Source organism: Lonchura striata, chromosome 3, assembly GCF_050655825.1.
Source record: "Lonchura striata isolate lonStrDom1 chromosome 3, ASM5065582v1, whole genome shotgun sequence".
Taxonomy (NCBI): Eukaryota; Metazoa; Chordata; class Aves; order Passeriformes; family Estrildidae; genus Lonchura; species Lonchura striata.
The window spans coordinates 68,096,115-68,111,396 of record NC_140705.1 but is presented as its reverse complement, the minus strand read 5'-3'; the positions used below and the strand labels follow the sequence as shown (position 1 = coordinate 68,111,396).

The 15,282-nt window shown below is 33.4% G+C and overlaps 1 protein-coding gene across 8 annotated transcripts in view; it reads left to right on the top strand.

The window, feature by feature from the left end:
- RYR2 (ryanodine receptor 2) overlaps window positions 1-15,282 on the top strand; it is a 381,438-nt gene that overhangs the window by 297,679 nt on the left and 68,477 nt on the right. For all 8 annotated transcript variants that reach the window (XM_021527072.4, XM_085576771.1, XM_021527071.4 and 5 more), the window contains 9 exons: window positions 2,348-2,408; window positions 4,016-4,254; window positions 6,413-6,494; window positions 8,556-8,686; window positions 10,419-10,739; window positions 12,086-12,326; window positions 12,736-12,823; window positions 13,868-13,960; window positions 14,301-14,471. In XM_021527072.4, the coding sequence (XP_021382747.3) occupies window positions 2,348-2,408; window positions 4,016-4,254; window positions 6,413-6,494; window positions 8,556-8,686; window positions 10,419-10,739; window positions 12,086-12,326; window positions 12,736-12,823; window positions 13,868-13,960; window positions 14,301-14,471 (1,427 nt within the window). The remainder of the gene's footprint in view (window positions 1-2,347; window positions 2,409-4,015; window positions 4,255-6,412; window positions 6,495-8,555; window positions 8,687-10,418; window positions 10,740-12,085; window positions 12,327-12,735; window positions 12,824-13,867; window positions 13,961-14,300; window positions 14,472-15,282) is intronic.

The following is a 15,282-nucleotide window of genomic DNA, read 5'->3' as shown; positions in this document are numbered from 1 at the left end:
AGACTGCAGTCACTAACAGATTACAAAATCATTATGCCACCACAGGTGTTCTGGCATGAATTGTGACAAGGTCATTGTGAGACTTTGGAGCATGATTGGGTTGTTTACTATGGACTTAATAACTCAGGTCAAAGTCACCTTATAGTTTGCCTTCCCCTGCAAGTGAATTGCATGATGTGAGAAAATCTGATGAAGAGAGTTGCACTAATTCCAGCAAAGACACAGACTGTGCAGAAGAGGAGAAAGTGTTCATAACTGAGCACACCGGGGGCCTATAAAGTTATTTGTGCATTTTGGAGGCATCTTCTGTAAGCAAGCATTGCTCAATAGTACCTTTTATGGATAGTGTGGAGTTTGCATAACAAATATCAAAATTCTATATGGTTTTCAGTATAGGTACTTTATATTACTGTGAATATGAATGGTAGTTCTGAATATAGAGCTGCACTGAATATAGAGCTGTATTTCTGAAAATCATTAGTGAAAGTCATGTACCTTAAGATGTATATAGAAATTTGTTAAAACAGGAAATTAAGCATGCATGTCTTACAGAGTGAAGTTAGTAACATTTGGTATCTGAGAGTGTAATTGAGATTATGGAATTATCATTCATGGAATCATTATTTCTTTAGAATGTGAAAATAGATTTTGATTACAATAATTTACAGTTTGAGAGCTGTGGCTATACATTAGTATACTGGGTAGGAATTGAAAGATTTAAGTGAATAGTTTTGGTGAATTGAGCATATTAATTTATATTTTCTCAAATTTAAAAGCCAAAATTATATAAGTAGCTTGATTGTAGTAGAGTGTTTAAATTCCTAGTAAGCCATTCTGTTCTGGAGCAAGTTGCTGAGAATTTGTGGCTGCCCCATCCCTGGAAATATTCAGGCTGGGTTGGATGGGGCTTTGAGCAAGCCTCGTATAGTGGAAGGTGTCCCTGCCCACAGCAGGAGGTTGGACCTAGATGATCTTTAAGGTCCCTTCCAACCCAAGCCATTCCATGATTCTGTGATGGTCTAATGCACAGTTCACTCTACTTTGAGTACTTCCCTCCATACCTGCTGTTATTAGCACAGTCCTGCGCTCTCCTCATTCTTCCCACCAGAGCATCAAAATAATATGGAAAAAAGCTTGATCTGACAACAACCTTAATCTTTTGGGGTGGTGATTTTGGTAGGATTTTTTAGGTTGCCTCAGCTTTCTTATCTGCTTGCTGTACCATTGCATGATCACATATGCCAGTAAAAAAACAGGTGAGGCTGCCTGGCTGAGGCAGCTGTGGAAGTTGTGGTCCAGGTTTTTTTAATCTGCTGTGGATGATCATCAGAACAGTATTTCCTAATTTTGGTAGCATAGAACAACTTTCTCAGTGCTGCAATGAACGTCCCACACCTTTCTTGCACTTTATCGTTTAAAATCTCTAGTTCACTGAAGCAATTACTAATTTTACTTGAATGTTTGCTTGTATTTTTAAGAAATAACTACCAGTGACAAAACACAGTATGCTGTAGCACTGTATGCAGATAGAAGTATTTTCAGAAATCTTTCTTAAACATTTGTTTCTACTTTTTTTTTAATCAATAAAATTTAAGGAAAGGCAAGAAAAGGTAGTTTTATCTTTGTATAATTTAATTTTAAAAAGTAAATTTAAAAATAGGCTGTGGCTCAAATTGGTATAGCATACATCTATTCTGGATTTAGAAAGTGATCTTAGAGGAAAGAGGCTTGTACATGGCAGCATTTTGGCATGTACATATGTATAGAAGGGTTCTTCTATGCAAGTCCTCTTTTTACATACCTAAATGGGAAAAATAATTACAGAATATGTGTATTATGTCAGGGACTCTTATTTATGTGGACCCAATTAAGCTATAAATAACTGCAAACAATGGGGAACACCAGGGAATAAACTTTTTAAATGACATTTTTTTATGTGTTCTCTTCCTGCAATAGCAAATTTGGAAAGTTAACAGCTTTTATATTACTGAGAGGGAAAAGATAAATAATCAGGTAAACTTGAATTAATTAAAGCAAAACTTAGAGAAATCAAGTGAAAACCAGAAAGTACACTGCAGCTCTAATTAACCCCACATTTAAGTGCTTCCATCTTGACTGCCTCAGCTATTTTATGAGAGATGCTTTTCTGCCTCTAGTTACTGCATTTGTGTAAACAAGGCTAAGACAAAAAACTGCATGTTCTTGAACATGAAATTGTGCAGAAGTTCAGTTGCTCTTCTGCTATGTCATTTTTCTTTCATTAAATCCAGAGGTACAGTTAACTGTGTATCAATAAGCTATACGCTTTGCTCAGCTTAATTGGTGGATAATTTTCCTCCCTCTCTAGGAAACGATGCAACATCAATAGTCAACTGTCTTCACATACTGGGACAGACCCTGGATGCAAGGTAACACTGATTAGATTTTCTAAAGCACAAGGAAAATCACTGAAGAAAGTAATGTGCAGTAACATTTGGGCTACCTGTGTAAGGCTACAAAATTTCACCACTTGAAAAGTTACAGTGCTGAAAAGAATTCCCGTTGCAAACCAACTCAGTTACTATGATTTGACAGACAGTATTTGTAGGTTACACTTTAAATTTCATTATGGATCAGTGGTGTCCATAAACTTCTACTGTTAGTTTGTGTGGTATTAATATTGTGACTTTCTCAAAACCAAAGTAAAGTTAGAAATATTTTATTATTTTTGTTATACTGTTTAATCAAAAAATTCAGGAGTTAAATGCTCAGTGAATCTGTCTCATAGAGTGTCTTCTTTGCAAAATTAATTCAGGTTCTAATTTGAAAATACCCAAACCCTTTGCCTAGAATTCAATATTACTTTTATGTAAATTGAGGTGCTTTAACTATTATTGTAAGGTTTATGGATGAGACAACATTGATATATTGGAGAGTAATGTATTGCTTTTCATTTACTGTAAAGTCAGCCATCTCTGCTGAGAGCTGATTTTTAGATTTTTGCAGTTTTAAACAAAATATGATAACTTAAGCTGCCACCATGGAAATTTTAAGCTAAGTTTTTTGACTTTACATTAAGTCTCAAAACAATTGTCTGTTAGTATGTGCATATAGTTCTCTTTCTCAATATCTTTGCAGTTCCTTTCGTGGACAAGTTTTATATTCCATTTGCTAGGGGATAGAATCGTGATCTGGCCATTAATATGACTCAACTCTTGCATGGTATGCCTTTAGTTTGCAATATCTTGGGTTTTTTGTCTTAAATTGTCCATGGTCCATGCAGTTACACAGATGGAACACAGATACAAGTGAAGATCACTAATTCAGCTCTCGGTAGATATGTGAAAATAGCTCCAGATGGAGATTATGGAATTAATGGAAGTAACATGGAAATTTAAAGATATTGCTTCTGGAACAGTTTATATTCACTCTTTAAAATAAACAATCAGACTAAAAGAACTGAATTGATACTCAATTTACAAAAAAGAACATCACCTCAATTTATTTCATGCATGCCTAAATGAATACTTTCCTTAAATAAAGGATCTTTGTAATTGAGCTGGATAATATAAGATAATAATTCTCCTGTATTATATCTTTGCATCATTGATTATGGTGCTATAGTTGCATAATAAATGCATTTAATTAATTGATTAATTGATTTGATTTTAACAGATATTGTTGTTTTTATTCATTCTTTTCTGATGCCATTGTTCTGGAGACAGGAATGTGACTTATAATTAAGAAGATCTTCTGAGTTCTAGCTTGAGACAGTTTTTCTCTTCCTACAGTCAGAAATCACAGATTTACAATTTTTTTTTTTTTTGTTATGTACTTTTTGTTTTTTTCCTCTCTGAAGGCATACCTATGAAACTTGTTTTCAGTTATTCTGCTCTGACGAGATTTTACAATGTTAAAAGATGAAAGATTTTTTTTCAGATCTCTGTTATCTATTTCATCTAATCCAAGACTAAGCCTTAGTCTGTGCTTGTCTAACAGAATATTCTTTTTCATTCTTTTTGCATGCTATAAACAGGACTGTGATGAAGACTGGTCTGGAATCTGTTAGGATGGCACTGAGAGCATTTTTGGACAATGCTGCTGAGGATCTGGAAAAAACAATGGAAAATCTTAAGCAAGGCCAGTTTACACACAGCAGAAATCAGCCAAAAGGAGTTACACAAATCATTAATTATACCACAGTTGCTCTCCTGCCAGTGCTATCTTCATTATTTGAGCATATTGGACAGCACCAGTTTGGGGAAGATTTGATATGTATGTATCACATATGTATATAGAAATTCCATGCCTTTTAAATATCTGTAGTAAGCATTACTAGACTCTCAATTCTATTAAAGAAGGACAAATCATATGTCATTTTGACAAATTTTTTATTGATTTAATCAAACATTTGCAGCAGTCAACCAAAAACAATCTGCTGGTTTTAGTGGGCTCACAACAAATATTGAAGCAGATGTGTCCATGATTACAAAGTCAGAAGGACTAATTTTGTTTATAACTTTATCATAGATTTACTGTGACTTTCTTGTGTGAGAGAATTCACTTTGTGTAAGTTAATTTGTCTTTACTCTGTCTATAAATAAGGTTATACAACAAAATGATGTTGCACCATCATACATGTAGTTCAGTTTCAGTTAGAGGGGAATCTGGGTGGGTCCTTAAATTCTGAAAATTTAAGGGAAAAGGGAGGAGTGGAAGGAGCTCCTGAAGAATTCAGACACCAGAGAAGGAAGTGTATATGCGAGACTGTATATCGGATTTCTGTAAAGGTTCTGATTGTAGTGGATTCAGTGGTCCTTTATTTTCCCAAACCCAAAATTTTGCAGCCAAAATGCAGTCTGCACACAAAACTTGAATTTTGTATATTTTAGGAACTCACAGAAGTACCACTTCAGATGTTACTAAAGGGGGAAACCCTACCCTGCATAGCTAACTCTGTGACTCAGTTATGAAAATCCATGAGAAGAACTTGGAGGAAATGAATACTGAGTTACATTTTTTTCTATTTTTGGAATCTGTGAAAAGTGTTATTTAAAGTAGTCTTAAAAGAACATTTCACAAATTTGGAGTTGCATTGATGGATTTGGAAGTCATGAAATGTAAACATCCACTTTTTCATTAAACTATTTCTGTAAAATTCCAGAGACTTTGGTATCCAGAAAAAGTAATTTTTTTCATCATATGCCACTTTTTCATGCATCAATATGTTCATGCCTTGTTTTGTAATTTTTGGTCACTGGTATCCCATGTTTTGGAACTTAATATTTAGCTTTGAATTCTTCATAACTTCAATTGGTGTTCTTAATCAGCTGTTCTACATATATCACACCAGTGTAAAACTCCGAATTTAGAATTCATAAACTGGGAAAGAATAGTTATTTAAAATTTGGCCTATTTATTTAGTCTAAAGCATAGTGGAAAGATTAATTTTTCTTACACACAACTTCTGTTTACATTTTCGTAAGAGTAAAATTTATCTTATTTGTACAAGCATCTTGAGCTGGTGCTTGTACCTGAGAGTCCTGGTGATGGAGTGTAGTCCATGGCTGGATCATGTATAAAGATGGGTCAGTCTACCTGAGGTTACTATTACGGTATAAAAACACCTAACTCCAAAATTATATGAATTAAAATCACAGCACAATAAAGGGCTGGGCCATGTAGCTTTGATAAATATATTGTAGGGTCTCCCAGCCTATGAATTCTTACTCTGTTTTACTCACAGGGTAAGTGTAAATATTTCACTCATTTCATGTTGAGGGATGAAACTAGCATTGTAGGAGAGACAATGAACATATCTATGGCAAGGTTGAGTGTTGTCCTTCTTGGTGGTCCTCACACTGTTGCTGCAGAGTGCATTACAAAAGCATTTTTTTCAAATAGATTTTAGGATTATTCTCACAGTTTTATGACTGAATTACTTGATAATTTTAAAACATACTTTGGTGAAATATTCATATAGACTAAATAATTATTTATTGTTTTTAATCCTTTGTAAGTTTAAAGTGTAAATTAAGTACATGCTATTAGCTGGTATCAGTGCCTAAATGAAAAAAATACATAAACTATGGTTAAAATAATTATCTGTTTAACAGGATTACCTTTATTTTGCACAGTAGTATTCTATTTGTAAAGGTGTCATGTGTGAAGAGTTGGTATGCCATTAATTTAATAAAATTAATACACTAGTGGAATAGGTTTACTATTTTAGCTATTAACATGGTATTGGTAAATGGAAATTTTGAGTAAAAAGTGTAGCACTTGGACATCCATTTAGTGAGTGATTTCTGAGGTTTGCCTTTGTTAGCTTAGTATTTTTAATTCCATTTTTGTCAGAAGTAATTTTATTCAATTCTTTGGGAATGCATTGCAAGAAAAAATCTCTTCGTAAATATGATTTTCTTCTTTTTAGTGGAAGATGTTCAGGTCTCTTGTTACAGAATATTGGCCAGTTTATATGCTCTGGGAACCAGCAAGAGTATCTATGTAGAGAGGTAAGATGGAAAATACTTATTCTGATTTTAATATTTGCATTTATATTTAGAATAATGAATATTCAGTTCAGAAATTAATATAGGAGTGTATTATTGGAAAGATATCTTGAGAAAAAATACAGGTGTGCTCAGATGTTAAGTGGAATGCTGGTGTATTTACTATAATATGCTTGAAATATTGCATTATATGTTTGTCAAAATACCTTTCTTAATTAAAATAAAAATTAAAAATAAAATTATCTGACTTTATAATGAACAGCACTTGATTTGAGGGTTAACTAAGGTATTGTAAAATTATGTCATTCAGCTCAGTAATTGTTATATTCTTCCTTCTATAATGTTTAATTGTGATGTATATTTTTTCCTCATTACCCTAAATTTAATTTTATTTGTGACTTGTACAACACTATTTCTTTTCTAGCTGTTATTCAGGTAAATGAGGCATTGCAATTGCTGGTTTATACATTTGCTAACGCCCTCCATGTTAAATTTGGTCTGTGTAAGCCATGTTTGGTCATAAAATAGAGATACTTAGAAAAATTCATTTTTTAAAACTGAAGAGTTGCACTGTAGTGACTAACACTATTCTGAAGGCAGGCTAAACAGAATGCATTAATTTCAGATATTGGCAGCAGTAGTCTTAAGAATTTCACTGTCTAGGAAGTGACACTCCGGATCAGATCAACCTGTGCATAACTCCAGAGCAGCCCCATGACCTACCCTTGCTTGCTCGGTGGTGGTATCATAGGCAACAGTATGAAAAATCATTGGGACCAAAATTTAAGTGGGAAAAAAAAACCCAAACAAATCTGGAAAATCTGGTCTTCTTGATTTCATTAAGGAAATTTATTTATAATATAAGGAAATTTATTTTGATGTTTGGCAAATAAAGGATATGGGATTTCTTTTGAAGAAAAAATATATCAGTGTAACCAACCATTTTTCTGTATGATTGTCTGCCACCAAAATCAAAAAGCACATGCTCTTCACCGGTGTTTGTGATGGATGCATGTTTTGCTTATGAAGACTTAATGAAATAGGGGAAGAAAGGAAGAAGGAGAAAACAGTATGAATAAAAATGGGAATGAAGTTAGAGTTAACAAAATGAAGTTTAATGAGGTAGATCTAGAAAGAATAAAATCTCCAGGACCGAGATAAACTATATACAGAGGATGAACCTTGTTAAATCACAAGATCAATTTTGAGGTATTTTTTTCCTTTTCACTTGAAGGTTCATGGTTCTCCTGAGTTCAAATTCTCTTGTATTTCTGTCACATGTGTGATTTGGTGTCTGTTAGGGTTTTTAAATTTTTCTAAATTATGGTGTGATCAATTTAATTGAAAATTAGAAAGACTATTATAGCTGTCCTGTGAATAAACCAAGTGAAGTGGCAGGGCATCACTTACTTCTTCCTAGAAACAGGCTTTTTAAAGTTTTGACACACAAAGAATTTTGATTATCAAATAAATGTCATATATTTGAAGACATTAAAGCAATGGCTTTGTGATAAAATTTCAGAGTTCTTCATCATTAGAAACAATTTTCCACTCACTGAAGAACTTGACTTTCATATTAGACTAAACATTAAAATGATTATCATTATTTCTCAGAAAAATGAAATATAATTAGATAAAATGATAGTTGATTTTGTTCTCTTGTTCTATCCAGTAGCTTTTTCTTAATAGTAAAGGTTATACAGGCAGTAAAGCTGAGAGGACAGTAATACAACAGAAGGCATTTTATAATTATTTTCATTTCCCCTGCATGTTTTTTGTTTTCTGTAAGCTGTGCAGGCCACTTTTAAGATTTTATGTCTTCACATATCATTCATACATTAGCAGAGGGTTGCTAGACTTCATTTTATATGACGTATTCTTGTATTGATGATCCTGATAATGTCGTGGCTTCTCTTTGAAATGCAGTGATCTCAGAACACAACCCCAAGGTGTGGTCAGTCAGTACTTGCCAGGTGACTCCACTGGGGGCCCCTTCCAGCCTTACCCATTCTGTGGCTCTGTGATCAAAGATGTGTGTTGTTAATGGTGTTTGTTAATTCACAGGCAACGATCAGCACTGGGAGAGTGCTTGGCTGCTTTCTCAGGGGCCTTTCCAGTGGCTTTTTTGGAAACTCATTTGAACAAACATAATATCTACTCAATCTACAATACCAAGAATGCAAGAGATAGAGCAGGTATTTCCAGAAACTGACATCATGATTATGAAAACATGATTTCACTATAAATGCTGCTTGCCTTAAATGTGTGATTTTGCATACATTTTATAGTGCAAGAATTTTCTGGTAATTTCATGAATGAATTTATTTTCTAAATCTTTCTTTCTAAATCAATTTTCTAATTAATTTCTTTTCTAAATCTGGTAAAATTATAATTATAATGGTGTTTCTGATATGTTAATTTTGAGATACCTTTCTCAAAATATCACTTTGGATTGAATTAATTAAGAGACTGCGCATTTTTAGTACTTCAGATATTCTATATTTGATCATAAATTTAAGTATTCTTGTCAGTAGCTTTGATTCCTCAGTTTACATAAACAATTTTGGGTCCCTGAAACATACATGCTTACAACTGAAGGAAAATAGTTTTGCTGTATGAATTACATATTATGCCCTTATAAAGTAAAAAAAATTGCAGAGTAGTATGTAGCTTGATTGTAATTTTGTTTGACATAAAAGAGAGTACAGATGCTTTACAGTGACATTACGTGTGTTTACTTTACATATATTATTTTATTACATTCTTGGTGTTTCTTATGCTGCAACATGATTGTTGAATAAGGTTACATACACAAACTGTTCCTGCAAAAAATAGAACTTGCAGTAGGGCTTCACAAGCTCTGCACATATGCTGAGCCTGTATCATATTACTGATACATAAAAATGACAGTGTATGTTCGTGTAAGATGCAGTTTATAATGGCAATAATTTTATAACTTCATCTTTATTTTTTTAAAAAGGGAGCATGGAAGATTTTTTTTTCCAAGGACCTGTAGTATCCAAACTTGAAAATACCAACAATTATGCATGCTTAACCTATATTTTGTCTATTTTAATTGGAAGTATAATCCACTCTATTATCATGATTTTTAACAGAAAATGGAATGTTTTTTTCCCAGATTGCATAATCTTTAATGAGACTATGTGATGTCTGTGTAAAATATATTTGCTCTAAATAGGAGTGGATACTGCTTTGCAAAAAAGACAATAAAGAGTTGTGGAATGCTGGTAAAGACACTCGTATTCACAAGTTGCAGGCTAAATTCTTGCTCTGTAGATAGCTGTGTATGTCATGGTATGTGTCTATTAGTATGTTAAACATTCAGGAGCTACAGATTGCACTTGCAGATGAAAGAAACTGCCTCAAAAAATCAAGGCAACTGCAGTGCCTTTTCAGAGCAAGGAAGTAAAAATTCAAATGAATTAAAAAGTAAACATTTACAATCTCATATTCACCTCTAGGATCATTTTCTCAAATCTGCTCAATTTGTTAGGACAGGTAATGGTTTCTGTTTATTCTATTTGAATTTCAGGTCGCATCTGATGTGTTGAGAGATATTTCATTGTATCAATTTGTTTCACAACTACAAAACTTACACTGGAAGGGATTTTGAACTTTAAGGTTTATTTTGTATATAGAAAAGTTCATCTGATTTCTTTGAATTCATTCCACAATATTTACGTTATTCAAGCCTTCATACAGAAATTTTTATTACAGAACTGCTAACATAAACAGTTTATTGTTCAACAGGTATGAAAGGATGTGTTTTTTATTGTTGTGCTGGGTATGTATCCTTTGGATCACAAAGGTAAAAATGTAAACAGAAAGCAGAAGTTGTATTGCATAGCAGTTGAAAAGCTATTTTCCTTTTGTGACCTAATTTATTGATTTTTTTTTTTTCAACAGTTCTCAATTTGCCAACTAGTGTAGAAGAGGTTTGCCCAAATATTCCTTCCTTGATGAAGCTAATGGAAGAAATAGTGGAACTGGCAGAATCCGGTATTCGTTACACACAAATGCCACATATCATGGAAGTCATACTGCCTATGCTGTGTAGTTACATGTCACACTGGTGGGAGCATGGGCCAGAGAACAATCCTGACAAGGCTGAAATGTGTTGCACAGCCTTGACGTCAGAGCACATGAACACTCTGTTGGGTAACATATTGAAAATCATCTATAATAACCTTGGTATTGATGAAGGAGCGTGGATGAAGAGATTAGCAGGTGAGATGTGAAAATAAATTAATAAACAAGCAAATGTGTATGTATATTCAGAATGTATGTATACACACAGAGACTCTGAATTGCTCTGTATTTATCCTGTTAAAGTTGGAATAGAAGAACACTCATATTTTTACATTTTTAAACAGATCTCGATGAACCAGAAATAACAAGTATAAAGAAAAAGCAGTGTGAGCAGTATGTTTCAATCTCTCTATAAGTAATATAGGAAGTACATTAGAGTATTTCTTTTTCCATAGAATATACACCTGTGCCTTTTGCAGTGTATTAAATTCAAGGACTATAGTAATTTAGCCCCATTTTCATTATATAGCAAATTTTCAATTGCAGGCATTATACAGTTCCTTGCTATTCTGTGAGTGATGGATCCTTAAAACCTGGGTTTGTAGGTGTATATCTGACATACCCATTACATTGAAATGTCGAAATTCTCATGTAATTTTAGTAATAGTTACATTGACTTCATCTTGTCAACAATTTAAAATTAATTTAAAAACACTTTAATTCTCAGTGTTACACTCTCTGAGGAAAAGTCACTTCAGTGGTGTGCATTCAATTTTTCAATTAGACTTACGACTTTTCAGTATTTACTGTAGTAGTAATTTCATTCATGGTAGCATTCAGAATTCCTAGTGTTTTGAGAGTTAGTAATGTAATGCACTCTAAGAATAGTTAGTGACTGCCTAAAATTCTGTTTAATTTAATGAATGTGTTACAAATGGTTTGGTACCAATGGGCCCAGTTGAAATGCTAATTTACATAACTGCTATTATGAGTAGATTTTTAAAAAGCTTGTGCTGACAAGTCTGAAATTAATCAGTTGAATCACTCTCATTTGTGTCTACATACAAGACTTAGTGTGCTGAAGAAATACAGGCAAGATGTTTCCATGGGTTTTTGGATAACCAGAGAATGCTTTCCAGCTCCCCTTCGCTCAAGCAAGGTTCAAAGCAGGAGCCAGCAGCTGAGAAAACTTGTGCATTCACTATGTAGCTATATGTTTATCCATCCATACCATTAAACAATTTTGGCATGGCTCAATAAAACTATGCAGAAAAATACCGTGCTGACAGAATTCCAGTAAAGAGGTATTTCAGGTTTTATGATCTTTCCTTAGTCTGTGACGTTGGAATTTCTGCCCTCAGACAAAGTGAATTGATTTTGTGAAATCCTGACCACATTTAATTCTTGGCAAAACTTCTGCTGATTTCAATGGGGGCAGGATTTGGCTCTGTAGCCTAGAAGATTCAAGAAAGAGGGAAAAGATAAAAGATTTTAGTTATATTTTGTGGCCAGGTATATATTATAATATTCATTGCCTTAAATAGTGTTTTCCCAGCCCATCATAAGTAAAGCGAAGCCACAGCTCTTAAAGACACACTTCCTTCCACTGATGGATAAACTAAAGAAAAAGGCAGCAGTGGTTGTATCGGATGAAGAACATCTAAGAGCAGAAGGCAGAGGTGACATGTCGGAGGCTGAACTGCTCATCCTAGATGAGTTCACCACTTTGGCACGGGACCTCTATGCCTTCTACCCTTTGTTGATTAGATTTGTGGACTATAACAGGTATGTGGAGAGGAATAGGTCAATGAATCTCATAAAATCTTCCTTTTTATTGATACTGCTTCTTGTCCCTTGATGTGCCTAGCACTGAATTAAAGTGGCTTTTACTCAGTCTGACAATCTTGTAGTTGCTCCAGGTAATGTTTTCTGACTTTCAGGAGGAGCTGGGGTCTTTTTGAGAAGAAAACAAAACCCAATTACAATCCAGATCTATTGGATTAGAATTAAGATTAATATAAAGGATTGTAAGGGTTTTGAAATAGGACATCAAAAAGCCACTGCTACCAGAAAGGATTAAAAGCATATATTATTGGTTTGGTCGACTTGTATCCTTGTAAAATGTTGAAAAGTGATTTGAAATCATGAAGAAAATGAGGATTATCCCCCTTTTCACCCTTTTACCAAATTTTAGGGCAAAATGGCTGAAAGAGCCCAATCCTGAAGCAGAAGAGTTGTTCCGCATGGTGGCTGAGGTTTTCATTTACTGGTCAAAGTCTCATGTAAGTAATTCCTTGGTAAATACTTTTTAAAATGAGGTTTCTTAATAGGTACATCAGTTATTTTATTTAGTAGTTATATTTGTAAAACACATTTAATGGCAGAAGTGAAACTGCAGATGGGAAGGTATTAGTGACTCACATTTCTGGCACATTTGAAATGGCAGAGAAGATAAAAGAGTTGGATAGGTATTTTGTACCATAGTAAATTGATTGAAGATATTTTTCTTACAGATTCTAGTTTGTTTGTTGTGGGCTTGTTTTTTGGGATTTTTTTAATGTGTTAAACTCATTCCATTTTGTATCCTTACCTTTTTTTTTCTTTACAATTATTTTAGCTCCAAAGCCTTTTTGTAATCACACCTAGTAAGCACTGATACTTATTAAATAAAACTTGATTCGGTGAATACTGGAGCACAAAGAATCAAAAACCCAAATGAGTCAAATTACTTTAAGGCATTAGATCTTTGTATGGACTGTAGTCTCTACAAAATTTCTTTATTTGCTATAGCTTCAATTATCTCAAGTCTGGGGAACGAGATACCTTATGACTTCAGTACTTGTGCCTGAATTTTTCTTTATTAGATTTATTATAAGCAACACTATGCACAAAAAGTGATTACACTGTAGGTAGATAACATATAATGAAATCACCTGTGTATTCATAATTTCAATCTTTTATTTAAGTATTTTCTTATTTACCCGAATATAGTGGAAGTTTATAATGGGGAAAAAATGAATTAATAATTTATTAGTAAGGGAAAACCTGGACAATATTTTCATATTGAATTGGAGGAGGAATAAGATTTTTATCATGTCTTTTTCATAGCTACGGAAACATTTCCTCCATTTCCCAAACATACACTACCTGAGTTATGCGATGTAAATGAAGCTGAAGTTCAAGGACATTGTTGATAATATATTAATTTTTACTGTTCTTGTATTAACTTGTTGATTTTGCAGATTTCTACTTAATTTGTATTTTTATTTAAGGTATGTTTTGATAGAGTCATATAAATGCTTCTAACTGAGATTGTATATTTCTAGAATTTCAAAAGGGAAGAGCAGAACTTTGTGGTACAAAATGAAATCAACAACATGTCTTTCCTTATCAGTGACACCAAATCTAAGATGTCTAAGGTAGCGTATTCATATTTTTCTTTTTGCAAATGGAAGGAGTCAGGACGATTCCAGAGAAGCATCTTTCGTTGTGTGATTTTTTGGAGGGGAGGGGATTTGCTTTTGGTTTTCTCTTTTCTGGTGTAGAAGTCTATTGAAAAAATGGATTGAGATGCAAAGCACAGTCATTTCAGCAACATATTGCAAAATATTGGTAATGTTAAAATGCCAGTTACACTGGATGAGGTCACACCTGTATAAGTAATAAGGAAATTGTCAAACCAGAGACAAGTACAAAGTTTCTAGTACAATTCTTTTATTTAATATTGGATTTGGCTTCTTTTTCATCTTTATTATTTAGGCAGCAGTTTCTGACCAGGAAAGGAAGAAGATGAAGCGAAAAGGTGACCGCTACTCTATGCAGACCTCTCTCATTGTGGCAGCACTGAAGAGACTGCTTCCAATAGGCCTAAACATTTGTGCTCCTGGAGACCAAGAGCTGATTGCACTGGCCAAAAATCGTTTTAGCATGGTAGGTGCTCTTTTTGCACTTCTAAAAGTTAAAAATATTTACTAATCTAATTTTTAAGTATTTCACTCTGTGTTCATTCTTACAGCATGACACAGAGAATCAGTATAATTCTGTTTTATAAGGGCACAGTGGGGGATTATGGTGTATATCTACATATTTTCCTCATGGCATAAAACATTTCAATTTGAACATACTTATGATCAGTATGAAAGTATTTCAGAATATATCAGTATATGAATATATCAATACATTAATATATCAGTATATGAATAGATATCATTCAGTAGTTGAACTAGTTATTTCTTTATCTTAATTTTTAATGCAAAATAGTGTTTGTTATATTTTATGAAGCTTGAATTTGGTTGGAGTTGATCTCTAAAGTCTTTTCCAATCTAGTTGATTCTTAGACTCTCATAACATTAAGAACTAGCTGTTTCTTAACTTGTATGCTCAATATCATAACTAATTCCTTTTAGTCACTCTCATGTGAATGAAAGAATTTCTAAAGGGATAGACTGTTTCAAAAGTGATTCTTTTGGATATATACTCACAGTGCAATAATTTTATTTTAGTTTGGAATATACTCCTTTTTTCAAGCTATAATACTTTCTACACTCTAGGGGGTTATATGACCATTAGATTGTTGAAATGAATCCTATAAAGGATGCTATGAAAGAGCTCTGCAAAAAAAAAAAAAAAAAACTCAAATCATGGAAGGCTCTGTTCATGTTATTGAATTTATTTGGTCAAACTTTCAGTATATGCATGTTAGCAATTTGAATTCAGGCTTGCATTTAGTGTGTTGCTGTGA